The 23,845-nt window shown below is 36.4% G+C and overlaps 4 protein-coding genes, 2 long non-coding RNA genes and 2 other non-coding genes across 9 annotated transcripts; 5 read left to right on the forward strand and 3 right to left on the reverse strand.

Annotated features, from left to right (window-relative positions):
- Nucleotides 1-60: 60 nt before the first annotated feature.
- Nucleotides 61-1,325, forward strand: LOC103870705. Its single transcript, XR_633436.3, has 2 exons — nt 61-209; nt 303-1,325. It is a non-coding gene; the product is annotated as an uncharacterized LOC103870705 (long non-coding RNA).
- Nucleotides 1,326-5,008: 3,683 nt separating this feature from the next.
- Nucleotides 5,009-6,145, forward strand: LOC108872042. Its single transcript, XR_001958796.2, has 2 exons — nt 5,009-5,230; nt 5,301-6,145. It is a non-coding gene; the product is annotated as an uncharacterized LOC108872042 (long non-coding RNA).
- Nucleotides 5,620-8,859, reverse strand: LOC103870707 (probable serine/threonine-protein kinase PBL26). Of its 2 annotated transcripts, none has more exons than XM_033291337.1 (5): nt 8,744-8,859; nt 8,455-8,660; nt 8,168-8,361; nt 7,302-7,961; nt 5,620-7,161 (listed from the first exon to the last, which is right to left on the reverse strand). In XM_033291337.1, the coding sequence occupies exons 2-5, from the start codon at nt 8,570-8,572 to the stop codon at nt 6,730-6,732; spliced, it is 1,404 nt and encodes a 467-aa protein (XP_033147228.1). In that variant the 5' UTR covers nt 8,573-8,660; nt 8,744-8,859; the 3' UTR covers nt 5,620-6,729. The 2 variants fall into 2 exon arrangements, with proteins under 2 accessions (XP_033147228.1, XP_033147229.1); XM_033291338.1 differs by having other exon boundaries at nt 7,302-7,693; nt 7,772-7,961; nt 8,455-8,836.
- A 363-nt stretch (nt 8,860-9,222) lies between these two features.
- On the reverse strand, nt 9,223-13,486 carry LOC103870706. The gene is made up of 17 exons (XM_009148865.3): nt 13,008-13,486; nt 12,863-12,932; nt 12,706-12,797; nt 12,487-12,628; nt 12,265-12,403; nt 12,063-12,159; nt 11,779-11,916; nt 11,599-11,699; nt 11,387-11,500; nt 11,059-11,297; nt 10,935-10,993; nt 10,665-10,850; nt 10,470-10,593; nt 10,318-10,376; nt 10,102-10,247; nt 9,844-10,023; nt 9,223-9,774 (listed from the first exon to the last, which is right to left on the reverse strand). Exons 1-17 carry the CDS (start codon nt 13,069-13,071, stop codon nt 9,472-9,474), a joined length of 2,253 nt encoding a protein of 750 aa, XP_009147113.1. The 5' UTR covers nt 13,072-13,486; the 3' UTR covers nt 9,223-9,471.
- Nucleotides 13,197-13,282, forward strand: TRNAM-CAU. The gene is given in 2 exon segments: nt 13,197-13,234; nt 13,247-13,282. It is a non-coding gene; the product is annotated as a tRNA-Met (tRNA).
- A 224-nt stretch (nt 13,487-13,710) lies between the features above and the next one.
- On the forward strand, nt 13,711-16,742 carry LOC103870708 (guanine nucleotide-binding protein-like NSN1). Its single transcript, XM_009148867.3, has 9 exons — nt 13,711-13,948; nt 14,034-14,278; nt 14,574-14,646; nt 14,720-14,893; nt 14,976-15,229; nt 15,310-15,574; nt 15,665-15,844; nt 15,915-16,126; nt 16,220-16,742. The coding sequence occupies exons 1-9, from the start codon at nt 13,930-13,932 to the stop codon at nt 16,580-16,582; spliced, it is 1,785 nt and encodes a 594-aa protein (XP_009147115.1). The 5' UTR covers nt 13,711-13,929; the 3' UTR covers nt 16,583-16,742.
- Nucleotides 16,743-18,132: 1,390 nt separating this feature from the next.
- On the reverse strand, nt 18,133-18,205 carry TRNAE-UUC. Its single transcript has one exon. It is a non-coding gene; the product is annotated as a tRNA-Glu (tRNA).
- A 1,397-nt stretch (nt 18,206-19,602) lies between these two features.
- LOC103870709 (sterol 3-beta-glucosyltransferase UGT80A2) lies at nt 19,603-23,628 on the forward strand. Its single transcript, XM_009148868.3, has 14 exons — nt 19,603-20,148; nt 20,596-20,804; nt 20,893-21,138; nt 21,275-21,386; nt 21,499-21,669; nt 21,759-21,822; nt 21,911-21,968; nt 22,044-22,221; nt 22,314-22,444; nt 22,526-22,628; nt 22,723-22,799; nt 22,901-22,948; nt 23,050-23,199; nt 23,285-23,628. The coding sequence occupies exons 1-14, from the start codon at nt 19,935-19,937 to the stop codon at nt 23,453-23,455; spliced, it is 1,932 nt and encodes a 643-aa protein (XP_009147116.1). The 5' UTR covers nt 19,603-19,934; the 3' UTR covers nt 23,456-23,628.
- The last annotated feature ends 217 nt before the right edge of the window (nt 23,629-23,845 follow it).

Consider the following 23,845-nt stretch of genomic DNA (forward strand, 5'->3'; position numbering starts at 1 on the left):
GAAAATTAATTGAAAGATTTTAGTTTTAAAAAGTCCTCTTATAAATGTTTATGTCAATATAAATATGCATTAATATAAAGTAGAATAGAAGAGTCAAACAATTTAGAAACCATCCTACAAAATGGTTCTCTCCAAACATTTATTAATCGCATTTAGTTTCGCTATTTTCTTCTTGATATCAAATGTTCACTGCATTGATACTATTCCGGGTACTAGAATACTACTTTGACATTTAATTTTGGTTGTACTAATATATTGATCGCTTAATTTTAATATTATATTATTTATTATTATTTGAACAGGTATTGGCATAAAAATGTCGAAAATATGCTACGATACGGTTTCATGTGCAGGTGACGGAGCTCAATGCAGAACGTTTTGTACAGGTTTTAAGGCAACAGGGGTTTGTATTTCTGAAGCTTGTTGTTGTATATTTAGAAACAAAATATTAAAATAATATCGTTAGATAATATATATGTTAATAAAAGTAAAAGAATGTAACTAATAATAAATAAACGATATTATGAAAAAAAATGATATTATGAAATTGAAGCTACTTAGATTAACCTCAAAAAAAAATATTGGTCAAAGTGTACTAAAAATTTAAAAGGTAATATGCCATACATGATATCTCTATCTCTATAATATTATTTAAGAAATCATTTTCCTATGTCGCGCTTACGTTAATTCTCACGATGGCTGATTACGATGATACTTCTAATGAATCAAATAAATCTAATTATCATTACCAAATATTTTATTTATTTAGGTTCATTTTTCTTTTTTTTTGTTAAATAACCTATATAATAAATAAAATTTATAAAATTTATAAAAGAAAACATCTTTTATATCATGTAATTCATAATAAGAAAACTTCACAAAATAATATTGATGTTAAAGTAGAAAATTAATATTCCCTTTTAAACAATAATCTTTAACAATAAAATATATATTTTAAAAGTATTAAGCATTTTTTAATATCAATACGTTTTCAAATTATTACAAAATAATTTAATTTAATTTTTATTTTTCATTCAGGTTCCCTTTTATATTTTTAAATAACATATATGATAAAGAACACATTTATAAATTTTAAAACGAAATATATATATATATATATATATATATTGTGATTTCATAAAAAAAAAAGTTTTGAAAAATAACCTTGATGTTAAAGTAAGAAAATAATCTTCCATTGTAAAATTTACCGTTTATGTTTTTATGCAACTTTATACCTATAATCATTTTATTTTTATTTTTTTATTTTTGCAAATTAAAATATACCAGATTACTAAAAAATCAAAAATATATTAACATATCTAAAATGAAGAACAAAACTAATACAATGAATACAATTAATATGATTTGGTTGAATTAGTTTAGAAATAATTATACTTTAATTTAACGGAATATATGTAATTCATAATACCCACAAAATGAATAACTAGACCAATCCAAAAGTTTTTATACAAAGTCAAACATTGAATAAAAATAATATATATATATATTTATAGTAATACTTTTATACGAATAAATTATAAAAAATTGAACATATTACTAAATTATGAAATTTTCAAATAATTTTATAAATATACTAATCAACTATTACAATTCAGTATTTTGTATAACTTATATATATGCATAAGATTTCAAAACAACATATATTAAATTATAATTAGTCTTGCTAAAATATATTTACAAATGTAAGACAAGAATCAAACCACATGAAAATAACAAAATTAATCAAAATTTTAATTTGTAGAACAAAAAATATTGAATCAAAAAATTAAATGTTATCTAATATATCCAAAATTATACAAACAGTAACCAAAGAGTTGAGATATTATATGTCTAATTAAATAACATAATTTTATTTAAAATAAACCATTCATATTGATTACAGTATAAATAACCGAATGATTAAAAATTAAAAACAAAATATCATAAATTTTTATAATGTATTTAATTTATTAATATTTATACCCGTGCATGCGGGAAAATCACCTAGTAGAACTGTAAAACAAGTAGGTTTCTGGTCATATGATCGTAACTGTAAACTTCGATAACTATTTCTATTTGTACATTTAGCATTTTATCTTATATGAATTTGATAACTTTTAACGAACAAGCAACAGTTATGTTATTTCATAACTGGTTGTTGAAATAATTGTGTATTATTTATTAAAGGAGTTAATAATAAAAAAAATTAATAATGGTTTTGTTCATAATCTTGCAGTTGAACTCCATTTAGTTGTTTTCATATCAATTTTATGTATTTCGTCTTTAGTTATTATTCTAAAGTATTATATTAATTAAATAAACACATATTATTAGTACAAATAAACATTCAAATATTTCATTTTTAATATTAGGTTTAAATGTTAAAATTATTTTATAACAAAAGAAAATTCGTTTACTATAGAAAATTTGGAAAGATTAAATATCACAAAAGATAAAATGTATTTATGCGAAGTTTTGCTGCCGATTGATGCCAAGTACTAATGATCTTGTTACATCAATCAATTACCATATTCAATCAATCATTAAACAAAAACAGAATATTTTTACAATTATGAATCTGAGAACGCAGAAATTCGTAACAGTGCCTGTTGTTGAAGCTTGAGAAATTTGAACCATTTCCATGAACCATCAGATTTATTACTGACTTGAGAGCAGTTTTCCGAATCCATACAACCCAAAGTGAACCCAAGTTTGTAAGCAACCTCCGGTTAGGATCAAGGGGAATACCCTGGACAAATCTATCATACATTTGATACCAAGTCATTTCTCCCTGCCTTTGGTTTACATCTATCTTCTTATGCAACACTCACTCTTGTCCTCTTATATATCAAACTAGGGCATGCCCGCGCTACGCGCGGGATATATGTTAATTATGTGACATGATGTGTTTTTTTTTTGTTTGGAAAACTAATTATAAGTTAAATATTAGAGTCGTTGCACAGAAATAAGTTAACAATTAGAGTTATGGCATAAGATAATTCGATAAGTATTAGTTTTCTAATGGTGTGTTGTTATTTGTATAGAATGAGAGAGTTGTTATTGGAACTGTCGCAACAAATCACATCTTTATTACCATTTGCACTTCTATCATATATGTGAGTAAATATTAGTTATTGAGTAATGTGATATAAATATATTATTGAGTAGACGAATAATTTAAGTAGTATTTTAAATCGTAAACAAAGTGATTGATAGATGGGCTTGTAAATATAACTTCATATGAACTTGTTTTGCGCTTATTTTCTAAGTTATTAATCTTAAACTAAAATCCTAGAAAATTTTTTTTTCAAAATTTTATGTTGCCTATTTAGACCATTTAGGAGATTTTAATGTGAACTATTGAAAGTTATCGAGTAAGAAATGAGTTGTAGAGAGAAGATGAGATTTTCCTTTACCGAGGTGGCTTCATAGAAGATTGATTACGTTTTCTATGTTTGAATGATTTAATCAAGAATGAAAGTTAAAAAAATTTAACTATGTTCTTTATGTAGATTCTATATCTAAATAGATTATTATAAAAAAACTTGATCAACCACTTAAAAACTTGCGTTTGTAATGAGGGTATAACAAAATTCTTTGAAATATTTATAGAATACACAAATAATGTATTTGATTAATTGCCAGCATAACCAAATGGCTTAAAGACCTTTTTATAAAATGATCTTTTTTTTTGGGTGGGGGGGAAGGGGGCGGGTTGAAACATTTTTAAAGACTTTTTATTAAATGAATTTTTTTCATAATTTTGGTTATGACTACGTAACTTTGTAGACAGTGGTCCTTGAAGTTTGGCCAACTCTAAATATGATATATCTTGTTGCATTGGCCGTTCTTCATCATCTTGGCTATGATTGTTATAGTGATATCTCATGTTGTATCGTCATTCAGTGTGAGCATTTCTAACGTGTGATGGCTATAACTTAATGTGTTTATTATTACTCGTAGATTTTTGTTACAACAGGAGAAATAGTGATATATGAGTTTGTAAATATTAATTTATTTTATAGTTTTGCCAAAAATAATCTATATATATAAATAATTTATAGTAGTAATAGACTAATGGTTATGAGTTAATATTCATTACCATATTTATTGGTGCACAAAAAAAATCATTACCATATTTAAAAACTTACAAAGATATAAATTTTTAAAAGTATAATTCTACATGCCACAATTATATAGATATCGTTATTTATAAAAATTATGTCATTTTTTAAAAATTGAAGGTGGTATTAACATATATCAACCATTTCATAATTAATGTTTAGAGATCAGTTACATTTATTTTAGTGAGTCAAATTAATTCAAAAAGGTATACCATTTAAATAATAAATGAATAATCAGAGATACATATCATTTATATGGTTATTGGATCTTAAAAAATATACGATGCTTAGGCTTTGGTGTTTTAAGAAGATATAATAGACATTCGTTATAAAAAATATGGATTTAGTGAAAATTTAGATTTGATAATTTTTACATAAATATATTTTACAACTGTGAAGAAAAGTTAAACTTTTACATTTCTAACAAAATATGATTTTACAGTTGCAGCGAAAAAATAATATTTTATATTTTGATAAAAGTAACATTTTTAATGAAAATATGTAATTTTTTAATTTTTTCCAAGATAATTATAAACTTTAATTATGCATGTTTGCTTGCATCTAAATGATTTGTGAGTAAAATATATGCCACATTTTCTAATCTAAAATGAATCATCTCAATTTATAGTCTGATTTGATTCAACCAATTAACTTCGATAATTTTGCTTTAGTGTGTCAAATTATTCATCTGATTGTTTCTAATTTGCATTATTAAAATTATTCAGAATACTTGATTTTCTCTTTTTCGCTTACTTGATCAACCGGTGTAAGGCCCATCCTGTAAGTAAAGCCCATAAGCTTCGACAATATACACGTGTAACATTGAAAGAAAAATAATAGAACCATCTTTGACATTCCCTTCTCTAATCCCTTTCCTTTGTTATCAAACTCCGAACATCAATCATCCTTCAATTCAATTCAATCTTATTTTCGAACATTCCTCGTAATCGCGTTAATGGAGATCACTCCATTTTCGATTAGATTCAAGCTCTACGATCAACTCGAGCTTCTGGAGTTTCCCAATAAGTTCTTCATCAAACCAGTAGATTCGCATCATCAAGGCTTCTCCGTCGATCGCCGCGACGGCAACATCAAACCTCTCGACGGTATCAATCTTTCTTCTCACATATCTCTATATCTGTTTTCTGTTTTGATTAATGAAACTATCTGTAGCAGGAAAATTATTTAGGACATGAATCTGTATTTCATTTCGCGAGCTGTTGTGCCAGCTGTTGTGTTTGATGTGACTATTCAGTTGGTCTATTTTGCCAGAATAGCTTCTCACTTCTTCTTCTCAGATAGATCTTTGAGTATTGCCAGCCTCACCACCCATCTGGCATGATCCCTCGCCGATCGTTTTAGCCTCTTCGTGTTATTCACCGGCACCACTGTTGATTTCACCTTTTTGATCCACCGGCGAACTTCTTCACCCGTCTGAACCTCGATACAGCTTCTATAGCCGCGTCAACCGCATACCAATCGTCAAAATCTTTGCTTTTTTCTTTTTTTTTCTTGTTTTGTTTTTGGATTTCTCGTTTTGAATGAGTTATGGAACCACTGGAGAATTGTGGTGGCTGTGGCTGTGAAGAAGCGATGTTCAAGACGGTGGAGAAGATATATTCAACAATAAACCAATTCTTCAGAATGCGAGGAAGTAGATCTGTATTTGCAAGCTGTCATCGGCCAACTTTCGAATAGGAGAAGGTTCGAGGTGGCTATGTTGGTGTTCATGCTTCGAAGAGAAAATGAGATTGATTTGTTGGAAGTGATATGCATTTCATGGAAGATCAAAACCTTATTTATAGATCAAGGTTTCATGCCGTTTATGGAGTAATGAAGGGTCTTGAATGCACGATAGTGGGGGAGAGTGGGGTAAAGACTTTAGTGCATTTTTCTTTGAAGGCGGTGACTATGTTCCGTATGGGCTAATAACGATGGGCCTGTTATGTAGTTTAGTTATTATAGAAATCCATTAGTAGAGACATCAATCAATGAAACCGAAAGAGTGATTTTTGGCAAAACGCAGAGTATAAATAAAGAGGGACACGTGTCGGCATTACATGATTTGACTTTCTGACCTGGATGCTGAGGTGGCATCACAGGAGGGAGGCAAACATTTTTATATATATATAGATGAGAAGTCGTTTAAATGATTTTTGTTTAGAGCATCTCCTATAATCTTCTATATTTTTCTCTATATTCTACTTTAAAATAGAATAACTATATTATAGAATCGGATTTGCTCTAAAATAGAATAACTATATTATAGAGTCGGATTTGCTCTAATGATTTACTCTGTAACATACCAAAACAACCAAATCAAGAAAACAAAAAGATGTAAAAATGATCATTCCCTCATGATCTGACAAATTTGAAACACCTCGACCCAGCTTCCTATGACGCGGTCTATCAACGTGCAGCCAAGAGTATAATCCATGAAATTTGCAGTCTCGAGCTATAAAAACCCAGCTGCAATATATAAATTCAAACAAAACAGAACATACTTCTATCACTATTCTCTGAAACTTCAAAAACAAAAAGCCAAACAAAAAAAAAGAAAGAAACAACCAAATCAAGAAGACAAAAAGATGTAAAAAATTTATAATCAAGAAGCACTTGGGTTCCTGGAATGTGCTGCACTTGGGTTCCGGGACTGTGCAGCACTTGGATTTAGGGACTGTGCTGCACTTGGGTTCCGAGAATGCGCCCTTGAAGCTACTCCCCACTCCATTGCCTCCGCCACGGCTCTCTCCCGTTCCTCAGCCGCCGCAGGATCCTCACGGGATGTTTCACCCGGCGGCTGAGGAGGGGAAACGTCGTCGTATCGTGGAACAGAGATAGAGCCATCAGGAGCAGTTCCCAAGAAACCGAGAGCGGTCACAACGTCGCTCATGAGTGGCCGTACCGTTGCCTCTTCCTGTAAACACATTGCAGCGACAGCCACTGCCTGGTTAAGTGCTTTCTCCGGGAACACTCCTTCAAGACTTGGATCCGCTAACTCCGGGAATCTACTCGGTTCTTTGAACACCGGTTGTGCCTAAAACACACAACAAGAACTTTGATGTTAAGCAAGACCGGTTAACATTTAATTAAAAGATTATTAAAAAATCATAATAAACCTATGTCTATGTATATAACTTCTAATAAATTTTAGGGTAAAAAACAAGAGAAACTCACCCAAGTCACTAGGTTCTGTTCATCTTTGGGTCTGGTCGTATCAATAACTCTTCGTCCAGTTATCAGTTCCAACAACACAACTCCGAAGCTGTAAACATCTGATTTAATGGTTAACTGACCGGTTCTCTGATACTCTGGAGCACAGTACCCGTAAGTTCCCATAACTCTTGAAGACACATGTTGTTTGTCTCCGACAGGACCTAGCTTCGCTAGCCCAAAATCTGATAACTTGGCGTTGAAGTCACTGTCCAAAAGGATATTAGCTGCCTTGAGATCTCTATAGATCACCGGAGGATCTGCCTTGTCATGCAAGTATTCAAGACCCATCGCGGCTCCTAGCGCGATTCTGATCCTTGTGTCCCAATCCAACGGTACTTGGTCAGGTGTTAGGTCTGTAACCATTTCAATAAAATATTGGAAACTAATCAAATAAAATATACCGATCTTTAGGTTTTGTAGTTTTTTTTTACCGAGGAGATGATCTTCGAGTGAACCACGAGACATGTACTCGTAGACAAGAAGTCTCTGATCTCCATCAGCACAATAACCAATAAGATTCACGAGATGCTTGTGATGCAAGAGACTTAACATCAACACTTCTACGATGAACTCTTTGTTTCCTTGTAGACCATTTCTATCTAATTGCTTCACTGCCACAATCTAAATCCAAAAACAACCATTAGAAAATTCTTGAGTCACTTGTTGTATCAATTCATGTAACAAGATTCAACAAATAATAACTTATTCAGGTTTCAATTAAATTGATTAATACAATAAGTATATATGAACGTTTTAGGAAAACATAACTAGTTAAAACCATCAAGAAATTAAGCTCGAGAAACTTCTTTAAACTAGTTAGTACTAACCTTGCCACATTTTTCGAGTTTGCCCTTGTAAACCCTACCAAAGCCACCTTCACCGATCAAACATTCTTGTCTGAAATTCTTGGTGGCAGTAGCTAGCTCCCTGAAGGTGAATGTCTGAGCAGCAATGTTGTTGGTCATTTCTTTTTCTGCATCATTGTTCTTGTTCTGCTCATTTCCAGTCTTGTCTGGAATCTCTGCAAGGACCAAACATCGAGACTTATAAAAACCCTAATATATAAACATTGAAATATTTGAAAATTTTGTATAGATTTTTTTGCTGAGCTTACCAGGGTGTGTTTTGTTGTTGTCTCTACCGGTCAACTCGCCATTTCTCCGGCGGCTGTTATCTGAATCTTTGGGAGTTTTTTTCTTTTCATGGAAATAAAAGCATGAAAAGCAATTCATCTTCTCTAACTCCCTTACGATGAACCCTTTCTCAAGCAACCTTTGAACTCTCTTTCTTCTTTTCTTCTTGTTAAAGATCAATAAATGCCTGCATTGACAAAAAAAAAGAATTATATATTCAGATAAATATATAATAATAATCTAGAAATTAATTGTGGAAAGCAAATTAACCTTGGAATCCTTCCTAAACAATGGTTGCTTCTTTCCCAAGAAACCCCCGTTAGGGTTTTCCCTTTATCTTCACCTTAATATGTTTTTTTTATCGTCAAGATATCACAAAACCCAGGTCAAGGAAAACAAAATCAACACCAAAACCTTCGGGATCCGAAGCGCTGAAGAGACTCCTTGAAAATTGGATTTTTCAGGTTTAGGTTTCTGAATTTCTCTTAATATAGACAAACTAAACTATTTGTTTAATTAATGTAATAAATGGGGTCCATATCTCGTTGCTCTCATGTTTGTGTGCCTCACATTCCTCTAAAGAAGACGAAGAATGACATGGAGACCATGAAGTGAATAATGCAATAAAAAGGTAGGATGTAATGTTGATGGTTGCACGAACTAACGTATTTTAAAAATAAAAATGCGAATTATTGTAACATTATTATTCCCAAAAACTCTTTTAAAATTGAGATTAAACAGAGGAGACATAGAAATGACTTGGCAATGATGATGAATTATCTTCCGACTCTTTTGTTACAAAATCAAGTCAACAACCTTCTCTATGAGGCTCTTGCAAATACGATTGAGATTGATACAATATCCATTAGGATTATTTGAATAATTTGTGATTGTGACCCCATTACATAAAACTGGGCCGACTAATAATATTGTTTACCTTGTAATGCCACTATGTGTAAGAGAAAATAGCATTGTTTGCACGCACGGCTCTATCGTCATCAAAGAGAGACATCGACCTGAGCAGAAGAATCCGTCAAGATTATGTCTCTTGAGTTATCGGCCTTTGGGTGATCCATCGTGTCAAACCTTATGCGCACATGCACCGGCTTCAAGAATACAATGTCTCTCACTTCTCTCTTTGACTTCAACAACACTTTCACAAACAATTCTTCATCCATAGTCGTCATGTTCCTTGCTGGCTTTAAAACGTCTGCTATTCTTCTCGCCAGCTTTTCCTGGCTCGCACCTTCTGTCTCTTCGTTCTTTGCAAGTCTTAGATACAAAGCTGCATAAACAATAAGCTGCACAAAACCAAATTTGATGCTTAAAACCACGGTATAAGAGACTTGAGAGAAGATTCTAGGCGTTACCTCGCTTGTGCCAGGACTTGTATTGACAGAGCAATCGATGTGTATCCGTCCATCATCTTCACTCTCCACCTGAGAAACATCTTCTTCTTGCTCTTCTTCCTTTTCCTCAGCTAATTCAGGGTTGACTATTTCTTTGGCGAGGTTGTCTAATTCATCATACCATTGTTGTGAGACTCCAACCTGCAAGTCATGCAAGCAAAACTTCTTGAGCTACCTCGGAGCTAAACTAGAGCAAAAGTTAATGTAATTCTCTTTGACCTTTTCAGAAGGTTCCACTGCACTTCCAGCATTTGAGACTTCAGTGATTGAACCTCTCGCCTGTCGCCAGATGCAGCTTTCTTGTAACGGTTCAACAAGCTCTGTGCATTGTGGGATCTCTATGCTCAACCGTATGCTAATTTTACCTGTTAAGTCAAACACATTAAGTCAAACCATGCTGCAGCTAATGTCAAAACCATTAAGGGTTTATCTCACCTGGTAATAACCGGAGTTGATGAATATGGCTGATGTGTGCTTCTTGTACTCCGCTAGCTCTGTTTTGTTTTAACCCAAAAGAGCACAACATCAGTTAAGTAAGCTTTAGAACAAGAATAGTGCTCTTAATTAATGGAAAAGGATTCACTAACAGATTGAAAACTCTCTCCAGTGGAGTGGACAACCAATAGGGAAACCCAAGGATCCCAATGTTTGAAAACTGTATGCTAGAGCATGCTCCAGATTCTCTATTTAGCTTCAACACCCTCTGACCAGCTTCATATGTAAGAGAGATACACATAAGCTGATGCATAGAGATGAAACAGGGAATATTGCACTTGTTTTACCTGTATCTGTCATGACAATGTGGTCTCCAAATTCAGAGAAAGAAGACAAAAGAGCAGCACTTGGCTGCTCCTTGCATGAGGTGATTGCCTTAGTTTGCTGTTGCAACCAAGTAGAAGGCAAATGTTTCAAGACTGATAGCTTCTCCGTGATCAATTCCCGATAGACCTCCATTATCCCCTGGAACCCTTCAGAGATTTTGATAAAATAATATATATGTCAGATAAAATAGACGAACAAGCAGTACCATAAGATGGTTGTTATATATGAACCTTCCACAACTTCTTCGATCTCTCCAGAAGCTAAGTTAATTATCCACAACTTGGAAAAGCTGAAGAAAACATGAAAAAATTATTAGAATGAGCTTTCTCTGATGTAATCAAGCAACCACTTTACCTTTTGTTAATGACTACAAGGCTATCATCATCACGCTTCAGTATATGCCATGGAAACATGAGGGAGGGAGCATCAGACTCTTCTGATTTAGCATCAGCATCAACTGTTGTTTCTTCATCTTTTTCAAAACCCATTTTCTCCATTACCCAAGACCATAAGCCAACACTCTTCTTGATAACCTTTGGATATACCGTTTCCAGGACCCGCGTCTTTATATTTGCTCTTCTAATGGCATGGTTCTTAAAGAATTAAAGAAACAAAGAGATTAAAAAACAATCTTAACATGAATATATTCAGTGATCACAACTTCTTGTAGGAGTCATAATACCTCAGAATCTACAATGTAGAGGCAATCCTCCTCTTCGTCATAAAGAGTGGCCGCAGGACGTAGCATCTTTGCAGATTCGAATTCTCCATCCTCAAAACCTGGGAAACAACCAATCTGAAATAGAAACATTATCTTGAAGTTTACCTTTGTTAAACAAATAGCTCCATATGAACCTTACTTAGACTTTCCCAAATGAGATTTAGTTCACTTACGCTGTCTAATATCTCCCCATTACTATTGGATATGATAATACGATGATGGTTGCTATCAGAAAGAAATAGGCAATCTCCAACTTCGTCTGCAGAGATACAACCTGTTGCGGAGAATATCAAACACTAAGAGTACTTAGAGAGTAGCATGAAAGATAAGAAGAGAAGGTTGAAGAACTATACCTGGAAAGTAAAAAAACAAATCCTGCAAGAAAGAAGAGAAATGTGGTTCTTTGATAGCATCAGCCTGTTTTGACCAAGTGTTGGTGAAAAGTTTGACGGACTTTGATTTCTCAGTATCTTGACTGAGGCTGTCAAGAGCTGCAGCAAAAGCACAAGAAGAAGAAACCAGAATACGCAATCAAGCACACAAAACAACAGAACCATTAGATGCTTTCGCCTTCTTGAAGGTATGAAGCAAAGAGTATTCAATAGCTTATAGCATTGCCATTGCTAGTGAAGTATACCTTTAGCTACAGAAGCAATATCCAGATCCTTGTCTTGGTAGATTAAAGGGTTCTTAAAATCTCTAAACACGAAGTAGCGCACGTCTTCTCCACTTGACTAAAACAAGTAAGCAAAACATTTCGATACAAATCGACAATAAGCATATAACTTGAGAGAATAATATACAACAAATGTCTGTTTCTTGGAGATACGATATGTTACCTTTGGAAACTCTTTCTGAGAAAGCAGTACAGGAAAAGTAAGATATTCCTTAACAATCAACTCAGCTAAAGCAGCTCGATCATCGGTGATTCGAGCTTGATCACTGAAGTGGATACCCATGAAACAGACTCCAGGAGACCTTAAAAAAAAAGAAGCACAGAGAACTCAGCCCAAAATCCCGTTAAGTTACCATGATTGTAAACAAAGGAAGCTTTCTTAAACCTCTGCTGAAGCAACTTGAGTTTCTCAAAGAAACCACTCGGATCTCCATTAAGCAAATCGCCAACAAGAACTAGATAAGTCCCTTTGTCCTTGAAAAGCTGTTTAGTCTCAAAGTCACGATTCAACCAATGATGGGAAGGACCTAAAGAGTTCAAAGTTCAGAACTTTGTTTACAGCACAAAGAGAGATGTTACAAAACCAAATGACATAATAAGTTACCTTCAAGCTTATCAAGTGAAGCTCTAACATAAGAGAGCAAATCAGCATGTGGAGAAGAAGAAGCTCGAGACACTCGTTTCACTGACGCAAATCTGAACGACACTGATTATCAAAATGAACACATAATCGAAAAGTAATCAAATCAAATTAAACCCACCCGCGAGTTCCGACCAATGTGTTCGACACAATGTCCCTGTCTCCACCGATAGCAACGGGTCGCCGACATCCTATTGAAACAAAAAAGAATCTTGAATTAGTGAAAACACCCAGAAAGCTTAGAAGACGATTCAAAGCCTCCGAACCTGAGACGATCCGAGAAGAAAGCCACGAAATTTTTTTCAAATTGAGGCTTCTGCTGCTAGACATTTCTGAATCGTGGTCAATGAGTTTCAGGAATCTGGAGATTTTACAAGGGTTTAACCGGCAAGCATCGAGCCGGCGGGAGGATAAACTCAGTCTATTAAATTTAGTTCAAGCTTGGTTAAACATCCGGGGTGGTGGCGCAGTTGGCTAGCGCGTAGGTCTCATAGCTATCTGAGTAATCCTGAGGTCGAGAGTTCGAGCCTCTCTCACCCCATTTATTTTTTATTTCTTTGTTTTAGTTGTTGACTCTCTACGCTTGGAACTTTTTACTGAACCGAGCTGTAATTTTTTTTAGTAAATTTTGTTAGTTTGGTTAAAATTTCTGGTATTTTTTTAATATAATTTGTTTTTTAAAAATATATATAATAACTGGTTAATCAAAACTCAACTTTTAGAATGTTTACTGAATCAAGTCGAACTAATTCTAAATTTTAATAAAACTAAATTTAAATCAGACCTAAATCAAAATTTTCAGTAATTTTTCTAAAAGCTAAACTAACCAAATATCAACCCAAGTTTTATTTTAGATTGATTCAGTAAAAGTTATGTGAACCCAACTTGCTTATCCAACTTTCGGATTAAACCTACGCGTTCGGTTTGAATCGGGTTTTGTGTTGGATCCAGATCAGTTGGACGATTGGAATTTATCGGTTTAGATTCTACGGGTCCGGTTTTGGTTCGGGTATTTTCGGGTCTGAGTAAAATGCCGCGGGCCTATTTCAGACATAATTGTCTCAAACAGAGTCGGGTCGGGTCGTCATCAAAATCCTTTTAACAGCAAACCCTAATTGCCGCCGATATCTTCCTTAGCTTCTCCATAAACCCTTCTCTTCCAAAACTTCTCAAGCTTCGCTCTCAGAGATGGCGAAATGTGGTAAAAGTAAGCTAAAATCCCTCAATTGAATCTGCAATTTTTCTATGTCCTTTTACTTTCTTGTTTGATGTTGTGATTGTCTTTTTTGCAGAGAGCAAGAGTAAGAGGGTGACCTTGAAGCAGAAGAACAAGGTCCTTAGAAAGGTGAAGGAGCACCACAAGAAGAAGGCAAAGGAGGCTAATAAGCTCGGGTTTAACCGTAAGGCTAGAGCAGAGAAGGACCCAGGCATCCCCAATGACTGGCCTTACAAGGAACAGGAGCTTAAGGCCTTAGAAGCTCGACGCGCCAGTGCCCTCGAGGAGATTGAACAGAAGAAAGAGGCCCACAAAGAAAAGGTATCATCTTTCATCAAACTTTGTTTTGAAATTATTGTGAAAGCTTGAGTCTTTTTGGTTAAAGACATGTTCTTTTTTGTGTCTTGCTGTTTGGTTTTCTTGTAATAATTAATTATGAATTGCTGTCTGTGTTCTAATCTCAAAGAAAAGGTCTCACCTTTCATCAAACTTTGTTTGATTTATTGTGAAAGCTTGTCTCTTTTGGTCAAAGACATGTACTTTGTGTTTTGATGTTTGGTTTTCTTGTAATAATTAATTATGAAGTGATGTTTGTGTTCTGATCTCACTTACTAAGGCTAAAAAGAGGAAGCTTGAGGATGAGGATACCAAGAGTGGAGATGACTCGAGTAGACTTGTCAATGTTCGAGGTGAGTTTCATTGTGCTTTTAATTTTATATTTGATTTTAATCTACCTTTTAAGTTATGTATATTGTTTCACAGATAACTCGGAGAGGGCTTTCTACAAGGAGCTTGTGAAAGTCATTGAACTGTCCGACGTCATTCTCGAGGTTCTTGATGCTCGTGATCCCCTCGGTACTCGTTGTACCGACATGGAGAGGATGGTGATGCAAGCTGGTCCCAATAAGCACCTCGTGCTGCTTCTCAACAAGATTGGTAAAGCTTTTTCTATAGAAACTCTCTGCTCTCGTGCTGTTGTTGTCAATCATTAGACTCATAATCTCTCTTTGTACTACAGATCTTGTTCCTCGAGAGGCTGCTGAGAAATGGCTTAAGTACCTCAGGGAAGAGTTTCCAGCTGTTGCCTTCAAATGTAGTACACAAGAACAGAGATCAAACTTGGGTTGGAAGTCTTCAAAGGCGTCGAAACCAAGTAATATTTTGCAGACAAGTTCAAAGGCGTCGAAACCAAGTAATATTTTGCAGACAAGTGATTGTCTTGGAGCAGACACTCTTATCAAGTTGCTGAAGAACTACTCTAGAAGTCATGAGGTTAGTTTCCATGCCTTGCATTGAGATACATCATCCATTTTTTTGAACTAATCCTTCTTTGTTGTATCGTGTTTTGGCAGTTGAAAAAATCTATCACAGTTGGTATTATCGGACTTCCCAATGTTGGGAAGAGTAGTCTTATCAACAGTTTGAAGAGAGCTCACGTTGTGAACGTCGGCGCCACTCCTGGACTGACCAGGTCTCTCCAAGAGGTTCATTTAGACAAAAACGTGAAGCTGCTAGATTGTCCTGGAGTTGTGATGCTCAAATCTTCAGCGAATGATGCTTCCATAGCTCTCCGGAACTGTAAAAGGATCGAGAAGTTGGAAGATCCAGTTAGTCCAGGTAGATTGGAAATGATAATGCAAATTTATGATTGAATATATCAAATTAATCTCAGTGATCTAACTGTGAAACCTTGTTGGGGGAATCTAGTGAAGGAGATTCTCAAGCTTTGTTCACCGCAATTGCTGGTGACTCTATACAAGATCCAGAGCTTTGAGGCGGTTGATGACTTTCTTTATAAAGTGGCTACCGTTAGGGGTAAGCTTAAGAAGGGTGGTCTTGTGGATATTGAAGCTGCTGCGAGGATTGTGTTGCATGACTGGAATGAAGGTGAGGTGATTATTGTCTTTTAGTTCACTCATAAAACATGGAATCTTGAAAACATATTAATTGTGTGCAGGTAAGATTCCTTTCTATACAATGCCGCCAAAGAGAGACCAAGGTGAACACGCAGAGTCAAAGATTGTGACGGAGTTGGCTAAGGAGTTCAACATCGATGAGGTTTACAGTGGTGAGTCTTCTTTCATTGGGAGTTTGAAGACTGTCAGCGACTTCAACCCTGTTGAGATTCCTTCCAATGGTCCCATCCACGTAGATGAAACTATGATCGAGGTTGGTTTGGTTGGTTAATAGATTATCTCTCTTGATTCCATTTGCTTTGTAACCTGCTTGGTGTGGTTTAATATCTTTGGTTATTTATCACAGGATGGGTCTAAGACTCAGACCAAAGAAGAAGAGGCTGGTCTTGACAATGATGGTGATGAGTCTATGGGAGGGGAAGAGGAGGAGGAGGAAGAAACAGGAAAGTTGAAGTCAGAGGCGAGCAGGCAGAACAGGAAGCTATACGCAGCTGAGAGCATGCTTAATACAAAGAGGCAGAAAGCAGAGAAGAGGCAGAGGAAGAAGGCGAAGAAAGCAGCAGGTGGTGAGGATCTTATGGACGGAGATTATGATTTCAAAGAAGATTATGGGAAGAAGAACAAAGATACAGCCATGGATGAAGGAGATGGTTTCCAAATTGATGCTAAAATACCAATGGCTGCACTTCTTGATTTGCCTGAAGAATGAGTGAGATTAAACAAACAATGTTTTTGTTCTTTGCGTTTATTTATGTGCTACTAATCATACATGTGTTTTGCTTCATCAAGCGATTTTGATTCTACTGTACCCTTTCTTTTTGGTCCAGTTATGTTAGGTTATCAAATAGCTAAAGAAGATTGAGTTTTGACTTTGAGGTGCAAATGAAATGTACTTGGCCTTCCTTTTACAATATGTTATAGGGCTGTTGTTTCGGGTTAGTTTGGCTCGGGTCGGTCACTGAAATAAACCAAAAAAAAAAATCGGTTGGGTTTCAAAAAAATTTATCCATTTTTTCCCGTACCTCTCAGTTTTTGGTTAATTCGGCTTCGAAAACTTTTTATTGAAGTTTTTGGGTCGTTGGTTCGGTTCGGTTAATTTTTGATTTAAACTGAATAAACTTCAAAATATTTTGGATATTTTTGTTTGGATTTTGGTTAGTTCGATTCAGAATTTCTATTAAGAGTACTGTTTCAAAACTTTTTTAGAAAACCGAACTAACCGACTATCTAACAGAATGAAAAGCCAAAATATTTTTTTGGTTGCCAAATTGAACTGAACTTGCAAACCGAAGAAAACCGAACTTATCGGTCGGTTTATACCCGCAGGCCTAATATGTTATCTGGCAGGTGAAGTTTGAAAAGAAGCAGGCTTTCCACAAAGCCAACAAGTTCACACTGAAAAAGTGTCTCAAGAGAGACTGTGAGGCGAACTACAGATAAGATGGATTCAGATAAAGTTGATTTTGAGATTAAGGAGTTTTTTTTTAATGGTAATCAAATTTAAAATTAGAAGGTAACAAGTAACAACACCAAACGAAAAACCAACAAGAAAAAAAAAACGAAGAAACACAACTTTAAAAACAGCCACAGAGTGCTCTATGCCATGACCAGCCCCTTCTCCTTCGCTATCATATGCCACGACCGAGTGCTCTACTGCTCAGTGGGTAGTAAGAGATGTCATGAGCTGCACCTGCAGTTCCATAGACTTCCCTATCCGGATCATGCCGTATCCCATTTCACACGAAACGCTCTGCTTCTCCAGTGTATTCTCCAGCTCGGCCACCCTCAGTTGCAAAGCTCGCAAATATTTCAGCCACTCCGGACTCACCTATGCCTTTCTCGCCTGTGCAGAGTGCCCGGAAAGTCTCAGCCGTCTTCGGGTTCGAGTCGGCGAAGAGCTCTATCACGATCCGACCAACGGGTCTGAAGTTGACGGCGATTTCGAGGAAGACTCTAGGGTTTTTCGTCATCGGGAGTTGATGATCACTCATTTAAGGTTTGCTATGATGCGAGGAGAGATCTTTTTTTATTGAAGGAGTTACTTATCATAAAGTCCTTTCTTGAAGACAGTAGTAACGTACCAAAACATGTCATTCTTTGGTTCAAAACAAATCCATGCACTGATGGACAAGTTCTGAAAAATATTGAGGAGTAAAAGAAAATTCATTTTAATGAAGTAAAATGAGGAAAGAAAACAGCTAGACTTGCCTCAGCAGCATATTTCTTACGTTAACCAGATTAAAAGAAAGCAAAAAAAGCTGGTGCTGCCCAGGATCAAACTGGAGACCTTTTGCGTGAAAGGCAAACGTGATAACCACTACACCACAGCACCTTACTGTTTGTGTTAATGAGTTTGTAATCCAAATACTAAATGTAAGGTTAATTGTTAATTTATATTCAGGGAGGAGATTACATAAGGAAAATTGGAAAAAAATCAGAGAAATGGTAATATAAATTATTCGCGTTCAAAAAAGAAAAAATTACTTTTTTTTTTGTCACTGATATTATTAACAAAACAGAAATATTACAACGAAAGGTCCAACAAGACAAACAGAGAAAATTACAAAGAAGTCCAGAAGATCCGACTTCAAAATAAGCCCATAGGAAGACAGTGCGGTTCCTAAGCTTCCACGCGTGTTACACAGGAGTCACGAGAGGACACGCGTCCAGAAGATGAACCATCACTTTGCTTCAGCGACTGGAAAGTTATCACCGGATTCCCATCGGCTTTCCACCGAAAACACACCGGAGACATGAAAAGAGGAGAAGAAAATCCGGCAACAACGATAAGACAAGATCAGCGCACAGAGGGCGACCAAACAAGACGCACCTCAACACCAGACAGAGAATTCTTTACCGGATTCCAATCATCAAGAGAGAGAACTCAATCACACGATGATGGGAAAGTGGCTCAACAACGAGCACCCGTCGTAGAGAAGACTCAAGCCGACAGATCTACGAATAGATAAGTGATCCATTTGCAAACGAACGTTCTCCAAGGATCCGATTACCCTCGACATTAAAACCAGGCGTCTTTTATGATGAGAATAAGCTTGAAGATGCAAAAACCTTAACAAAAGGAGAGGAAGAACAATCGTCCCAAGATCGAAGCTCAAATAAATGAACAAGAAGCTCGAATCGTAGATCATGATGAAGCCAAACAATCCGGGATAACCCGGAGTAAGAGCCAGCCGCCGTGACTGAAAGGACAAGTACGACGCCGGAGTCAGTAGCCGGACGGCATCACCGAAGAGAAAGGAAAGACCGCCGGAGTCGAGAGCCGGCCACACCGTGCATAAAGAGCCACCGTGTGCCGGAACATAAACCCAAAACGAAGGGTTTCAAGGTCACAGGAAAGATCTCCGGAGATCAAAAGGAGAAGACCGACCATAGAACCCTGTTCAATAAGCGGCACTGGACAAGCGTCAGCCCCCATACATGGTCTTACGTCGACCATTTGTATCTATATGCATTAGGATCCTGTCTCCGCAACATTTTTTTTTCAACAAATGTAATTCAAATTTCTGGGCTTAAATAAATATGGAAGTATCTTAATTGTGAATCTAATCTATATTCAGGTCACAGGGAGAGTGGGAAAAGGGGAAAGCCGACAAAGACGTAAAATACGAAATGACAGTAGAGTATAGAGATTCGCTGTCCACAGATACGACAGCGTTTCAAGGAATATTTATTTATTTCCAGCCAGTTGATTCTACTTTGAAATTGACCGAATTACCCATCACTCCGAAAGTTATTTACGAAATCGTAGCCTTAACCGGACCGAACCACCACGCAGCCATCTTCCCCTTTTGTCCGAACGTGCCGCTTATCTCTCTCCCAAGAGAGTGTGTTAAAAACACAATCGAACATTTTTTTTTTCTTTTTTTTTTTTAAATTTCGAAGTATTGCAAGAAAAGAATCGTATAATTTATACTTTCTGGGATTCACAAACACGCTTACGCAAATTCGATATACACCGAGGACGAAGGAGCATACTTTATAAAGTTGAGGATCCAGATCGTGGAGAGTAGTTAGAGATAGAGAGAGAGAGAGAGGATACGATGCCGCCGGAAACATCGCCGGCCAAACTCGGCAGAGCTTCTTCCTCCTCTTCTTCATCGTCATCTTCAAGCTCAGACCGCGCTTCCGTCAAAATCGAGGAGATTGAAGACGGAGGCAGTTGCAGCGGCGTCGTCGTCGTCAATGGCTCTGAAGTAGTGGAGACCAAACTAGAGTCTGCTGTTACCGACGACAACGCAGTGGCTGAATCTTCAGGTAATCTCTCGTTTTATCTTAGCTGATTGAACCCAAGGCAGAGTTGGATAGGCTTAAAGTTGATTCCTTTCTTTGGATCCAATCCTTTTTTGGATGGTTTTGAAAATTAATGTTCTAAAAATCGGCGCCTAGTCAGCAAATAGGACCTAAAAGGAACGATTTTTTAGACTCTAGGCTGTTAAAAATAGCTCTAGAACCAAGCGAGGACGGCCCAGTGGTCTTGCGGGAGCTTCAGCGAGGGTTCTCCCGCTGGCCACTGGGGGCAAAATTTAACATCTGGGCTCCTTCGGCCGATAACGTAGGCTGCTACGGACACTCGCAGCTAGTCTGGACCATCTTGGTGGGGCCAGGATACACCGGGTTATTCAAAAAAAATAAAAATGGCTCTAGAACTCCGCACTTGCGTGGTTTTGATGATTTGGGGTTTGTGGGGTTTTTTTTTTCCAGGTGGTGGGAGTAAAAGCTTTGCTAGAGTATGGACAATGCCTGTGGAGGGTTCTTCGAGTAGCGATAAAGCTGAATCATCATCATCAGCGTCAAAGCCTAGGTTAGATAAATCAAAGACTGAGAGGCAACAGCAGAAAGAGAAAGTTACTCACATTCTCGCCGAGGACGCCGCTAAGATTTTCGATGACAGACTCTCTGCAGGGAAGAAGGTACAAAACATTCTATTCTTGGGTTGTAAATCTTCTATTTTTAGTAATGAAAGTCTTTTTTTTTTTTAAATGTCTTTTTTTTTGGCAGCTGAAATTGTTGAACCGTATAGCTACGGTGAAACATGATGGGACTGTTGAGTTTGAAGTTCCGGCAGATGTTATCCCACAGCCTATTGCTGTAGACCGTGAAGAAGATTCCAAAAACGGTGTTTGTCCTGATGAGTCTATTGATGGGGTTGATCTTCAGTATATCCCTCCTATGCAGATTGTGATGCTGATCGTTGGAACTCGTGGTGATGTTCAGCCCTTTGTTGCAATAGCCAAACGCCTTCAGGTTTGGCACATACCTTATTAATTTTATATTTTGAATTTTTTTTTGGTGTTGTAGTATATTTCTCTTGATTCTTCGTTCTTTCTTGTTCATAATTAATGTAGAAATTTTATTTAATTTTTATTTTTATTTTGTGCAGGACTATGGGCATAGAGTTAGACTTGCAACTCATGCGAATTTCAAAGATTTTGTTTTGACTGCTGGTTTGGAGTTTTATCCTTTAGGTGGAGATCCAAAAGTGCTAGCTGAGTGTATGTATTAACCAAACATTCCCATTCTTCTGTTCTTCTTCCTTTTTACTTAATCTCTGTGTAGCTTTAAAGGTTATTAGCTATTCATTGGTTTCCTTGACATTGTGTACAGATATGGTTAAGAACAAGGGGTTTTTACCATCAGGCCCTTCAGAGATTCCGGTTCAACGAAACCAAATGAAGGACATCATAAACTCTCTGCTTCCAGCATGTAAAGAACCTGATCCAGATTCTGGCATCTCCTTTAAAGCCGACGCAATTATCGCCAATCCTCCAGCATATGGTTAGTTTCTGTAGCTTTTTGAATGTGAAGAAGCATTGAGATGTTTTGTTTCCCTGGCTTCCTGCCTTATCATAGATTCGCCATTACAGGACATACACATGTGGCAGAAGCACTAAGGATACCGATACACGTATTTTTCACCATGCCTTGGACGTAAGTCTTGTGTTGAATGAATGTTACTTCTTATATTCTCTCTGTTCAGAATCATTCACTGTCTTTCTGTTATTAAACAATGATACAGGCCAACCAGTGAGTTTCCACACCCTTTGTCACGTGTCAAGCAACCAGCAGGATACAGAGTGAGACTTTGTTTACTCAGTTATTATCCGATTAGTTTGCTATAAAACTTGACATTGACTTAATGCAATTTTCAGCTTTCGTATCAAATCGTGGATTCATTGATCTGGCTTGGGATAAGGGACATGATTAATGATCTTAGGAAAAAGAAACTGAAGCTGCGGCCTGTTACATATCTAAGTGGAACACAAAGCTCTGGCTCTAACATTCCATATGGATATATGTGGAGTCCTCATCTAGTCCCAAAGCCCAAAGGTATAGTGTCTCTTATGAACTCACTCATGAATGCTTTTCTTCATTTTTGATAAATAGAAATTTTAGATTCAAACTCTTCAATTTATTTTCAGACTGGGGACCACAAATAGATGTAGTGGGATTCTGCTTCCTTGATCTTGCATCAAACTATGAACCTCCTGCAGAACTTGTGGAATGGCTAGAAGCTGGTGACAAACCTATTTACATCGGCTTTGGTAGTCTCGTGAGTTTTTTTTTTCTTCACCTTAATAGTATTTTCTAGAGGAAACTGAAAATGATGTCTCCACCGTTGTTTGTTTATTAGCCTGTCCAAGAACCAGAGACAATGACTGAAATAATTGTGGAAGCACTTCAAAGAACCAAACAGAGAGGAATCATCAACAAAGGCTGGGGTGGCCTTGGAAACTGTAGGGTCTACTCTTTCTATAATCCGTATTACCTTCCTTTATTGCATGCTTGCCTGTTTGGTATTAATACATGTTTGATGTGGCTTTCATGCAGTGAAAGAACCGAAGGACTTTGTTTACTTGTTGGATAATGTCCCACATGACTGGTTATTCCCAAGATGCAAGGCAGTGGTATGTCTATACTAATCTTGAACTCCTCGTAGTTTAGTCCCTGAACATCTTGTTGCTTTGTCTAGTCTCTTATTTGAAATTTGTTGTTCTTCTACTTTCAGGTTCATCATGGAGGTGCTGGAACAACGGCTGCAGGTCTTAAAGCAGCTGTAAGTTAATTTTGAGTGTAAGCGAGAATAATCTGCTTCATGAGATTGGGACTTTAGTAGTTAATATGGAAGTGTCTTGCTTTTTTTCTTAAACAACACAGTGCCCAACTACAATAGTGCCTTTTTTTGGAGACCAACCTTTTTGGGGAGAACGAGTGCACGCTAGAGGAGTAGGTCCTTCACCAATCCCAGTAGACGAATTCTCACTCCATAAGCTTGAAGATGCCATTAATTTCATGCTTGACGATAAGGTTTGTATGCTCATCCCCGGATATGATCATGGTAATGCCACTGTGGTTTAATAATGAAACTGAGCATGTGTATAATTGGGAACAGGTGAAGAGCAGTGCAGAGACACTAGCAAAGGCGATGAAGGACGAGGATGGTGTGGCTGGAGCTGTGAAGGCCTTCTTCAAACATCTTCCGAGTATGAGACAGAATGTTTCGGATCCTATCCCTGAACCATCGAGCTTCCTATCGTTTAGAAGATGCTTTGGCTGTTCGTAATTTTCTCCTCATTGACTCTTGTGCATTGTTGTGACCTCTTGTTGTATGTTTGTTTTATTTTTCATGTTCCTTGGTTTTGGTTCTACAACAACTCACTCAGGAAAAGTTGTGAAAAATACTTGGGAATTTTAATGTTTAGTTGATGCATATAAATTTTTGATTTGTCATAAAACGAAAACAAAGATGTGTTTGAATTTTAAATGTCATATGGCATTTTTTTTCAGTGTCTTGAGATGCAACTTCTGTGGAATGGTGTGCAGAAACAACTCAACTCAATGATTGTCTGCTTATCAAACCATGATTAGTTAATTATTGCATAATTATATACCATTATTAGCAGTTAAAAATTGTGATTACCTTTGTAATGACCATAAGGTACTACAGTGCTCA

This window comes from Brassica rapa, chromosome A05 (assembly GCF_000309985.2).
Source record: "Brassica rapa cultivar Chiifu-401-42 chromosome A05, CAAS_Brap_v3.01, whole genome shotgun sequence".
In the NCBI taxonomy this organism is placed as follows: domain Eukaryota; kingdom Viridiplantae; phylum Streptophyta; class Magnoliopsida; order Brassicales; family Brassicaceae; genus Brassica; species Brassica rapa.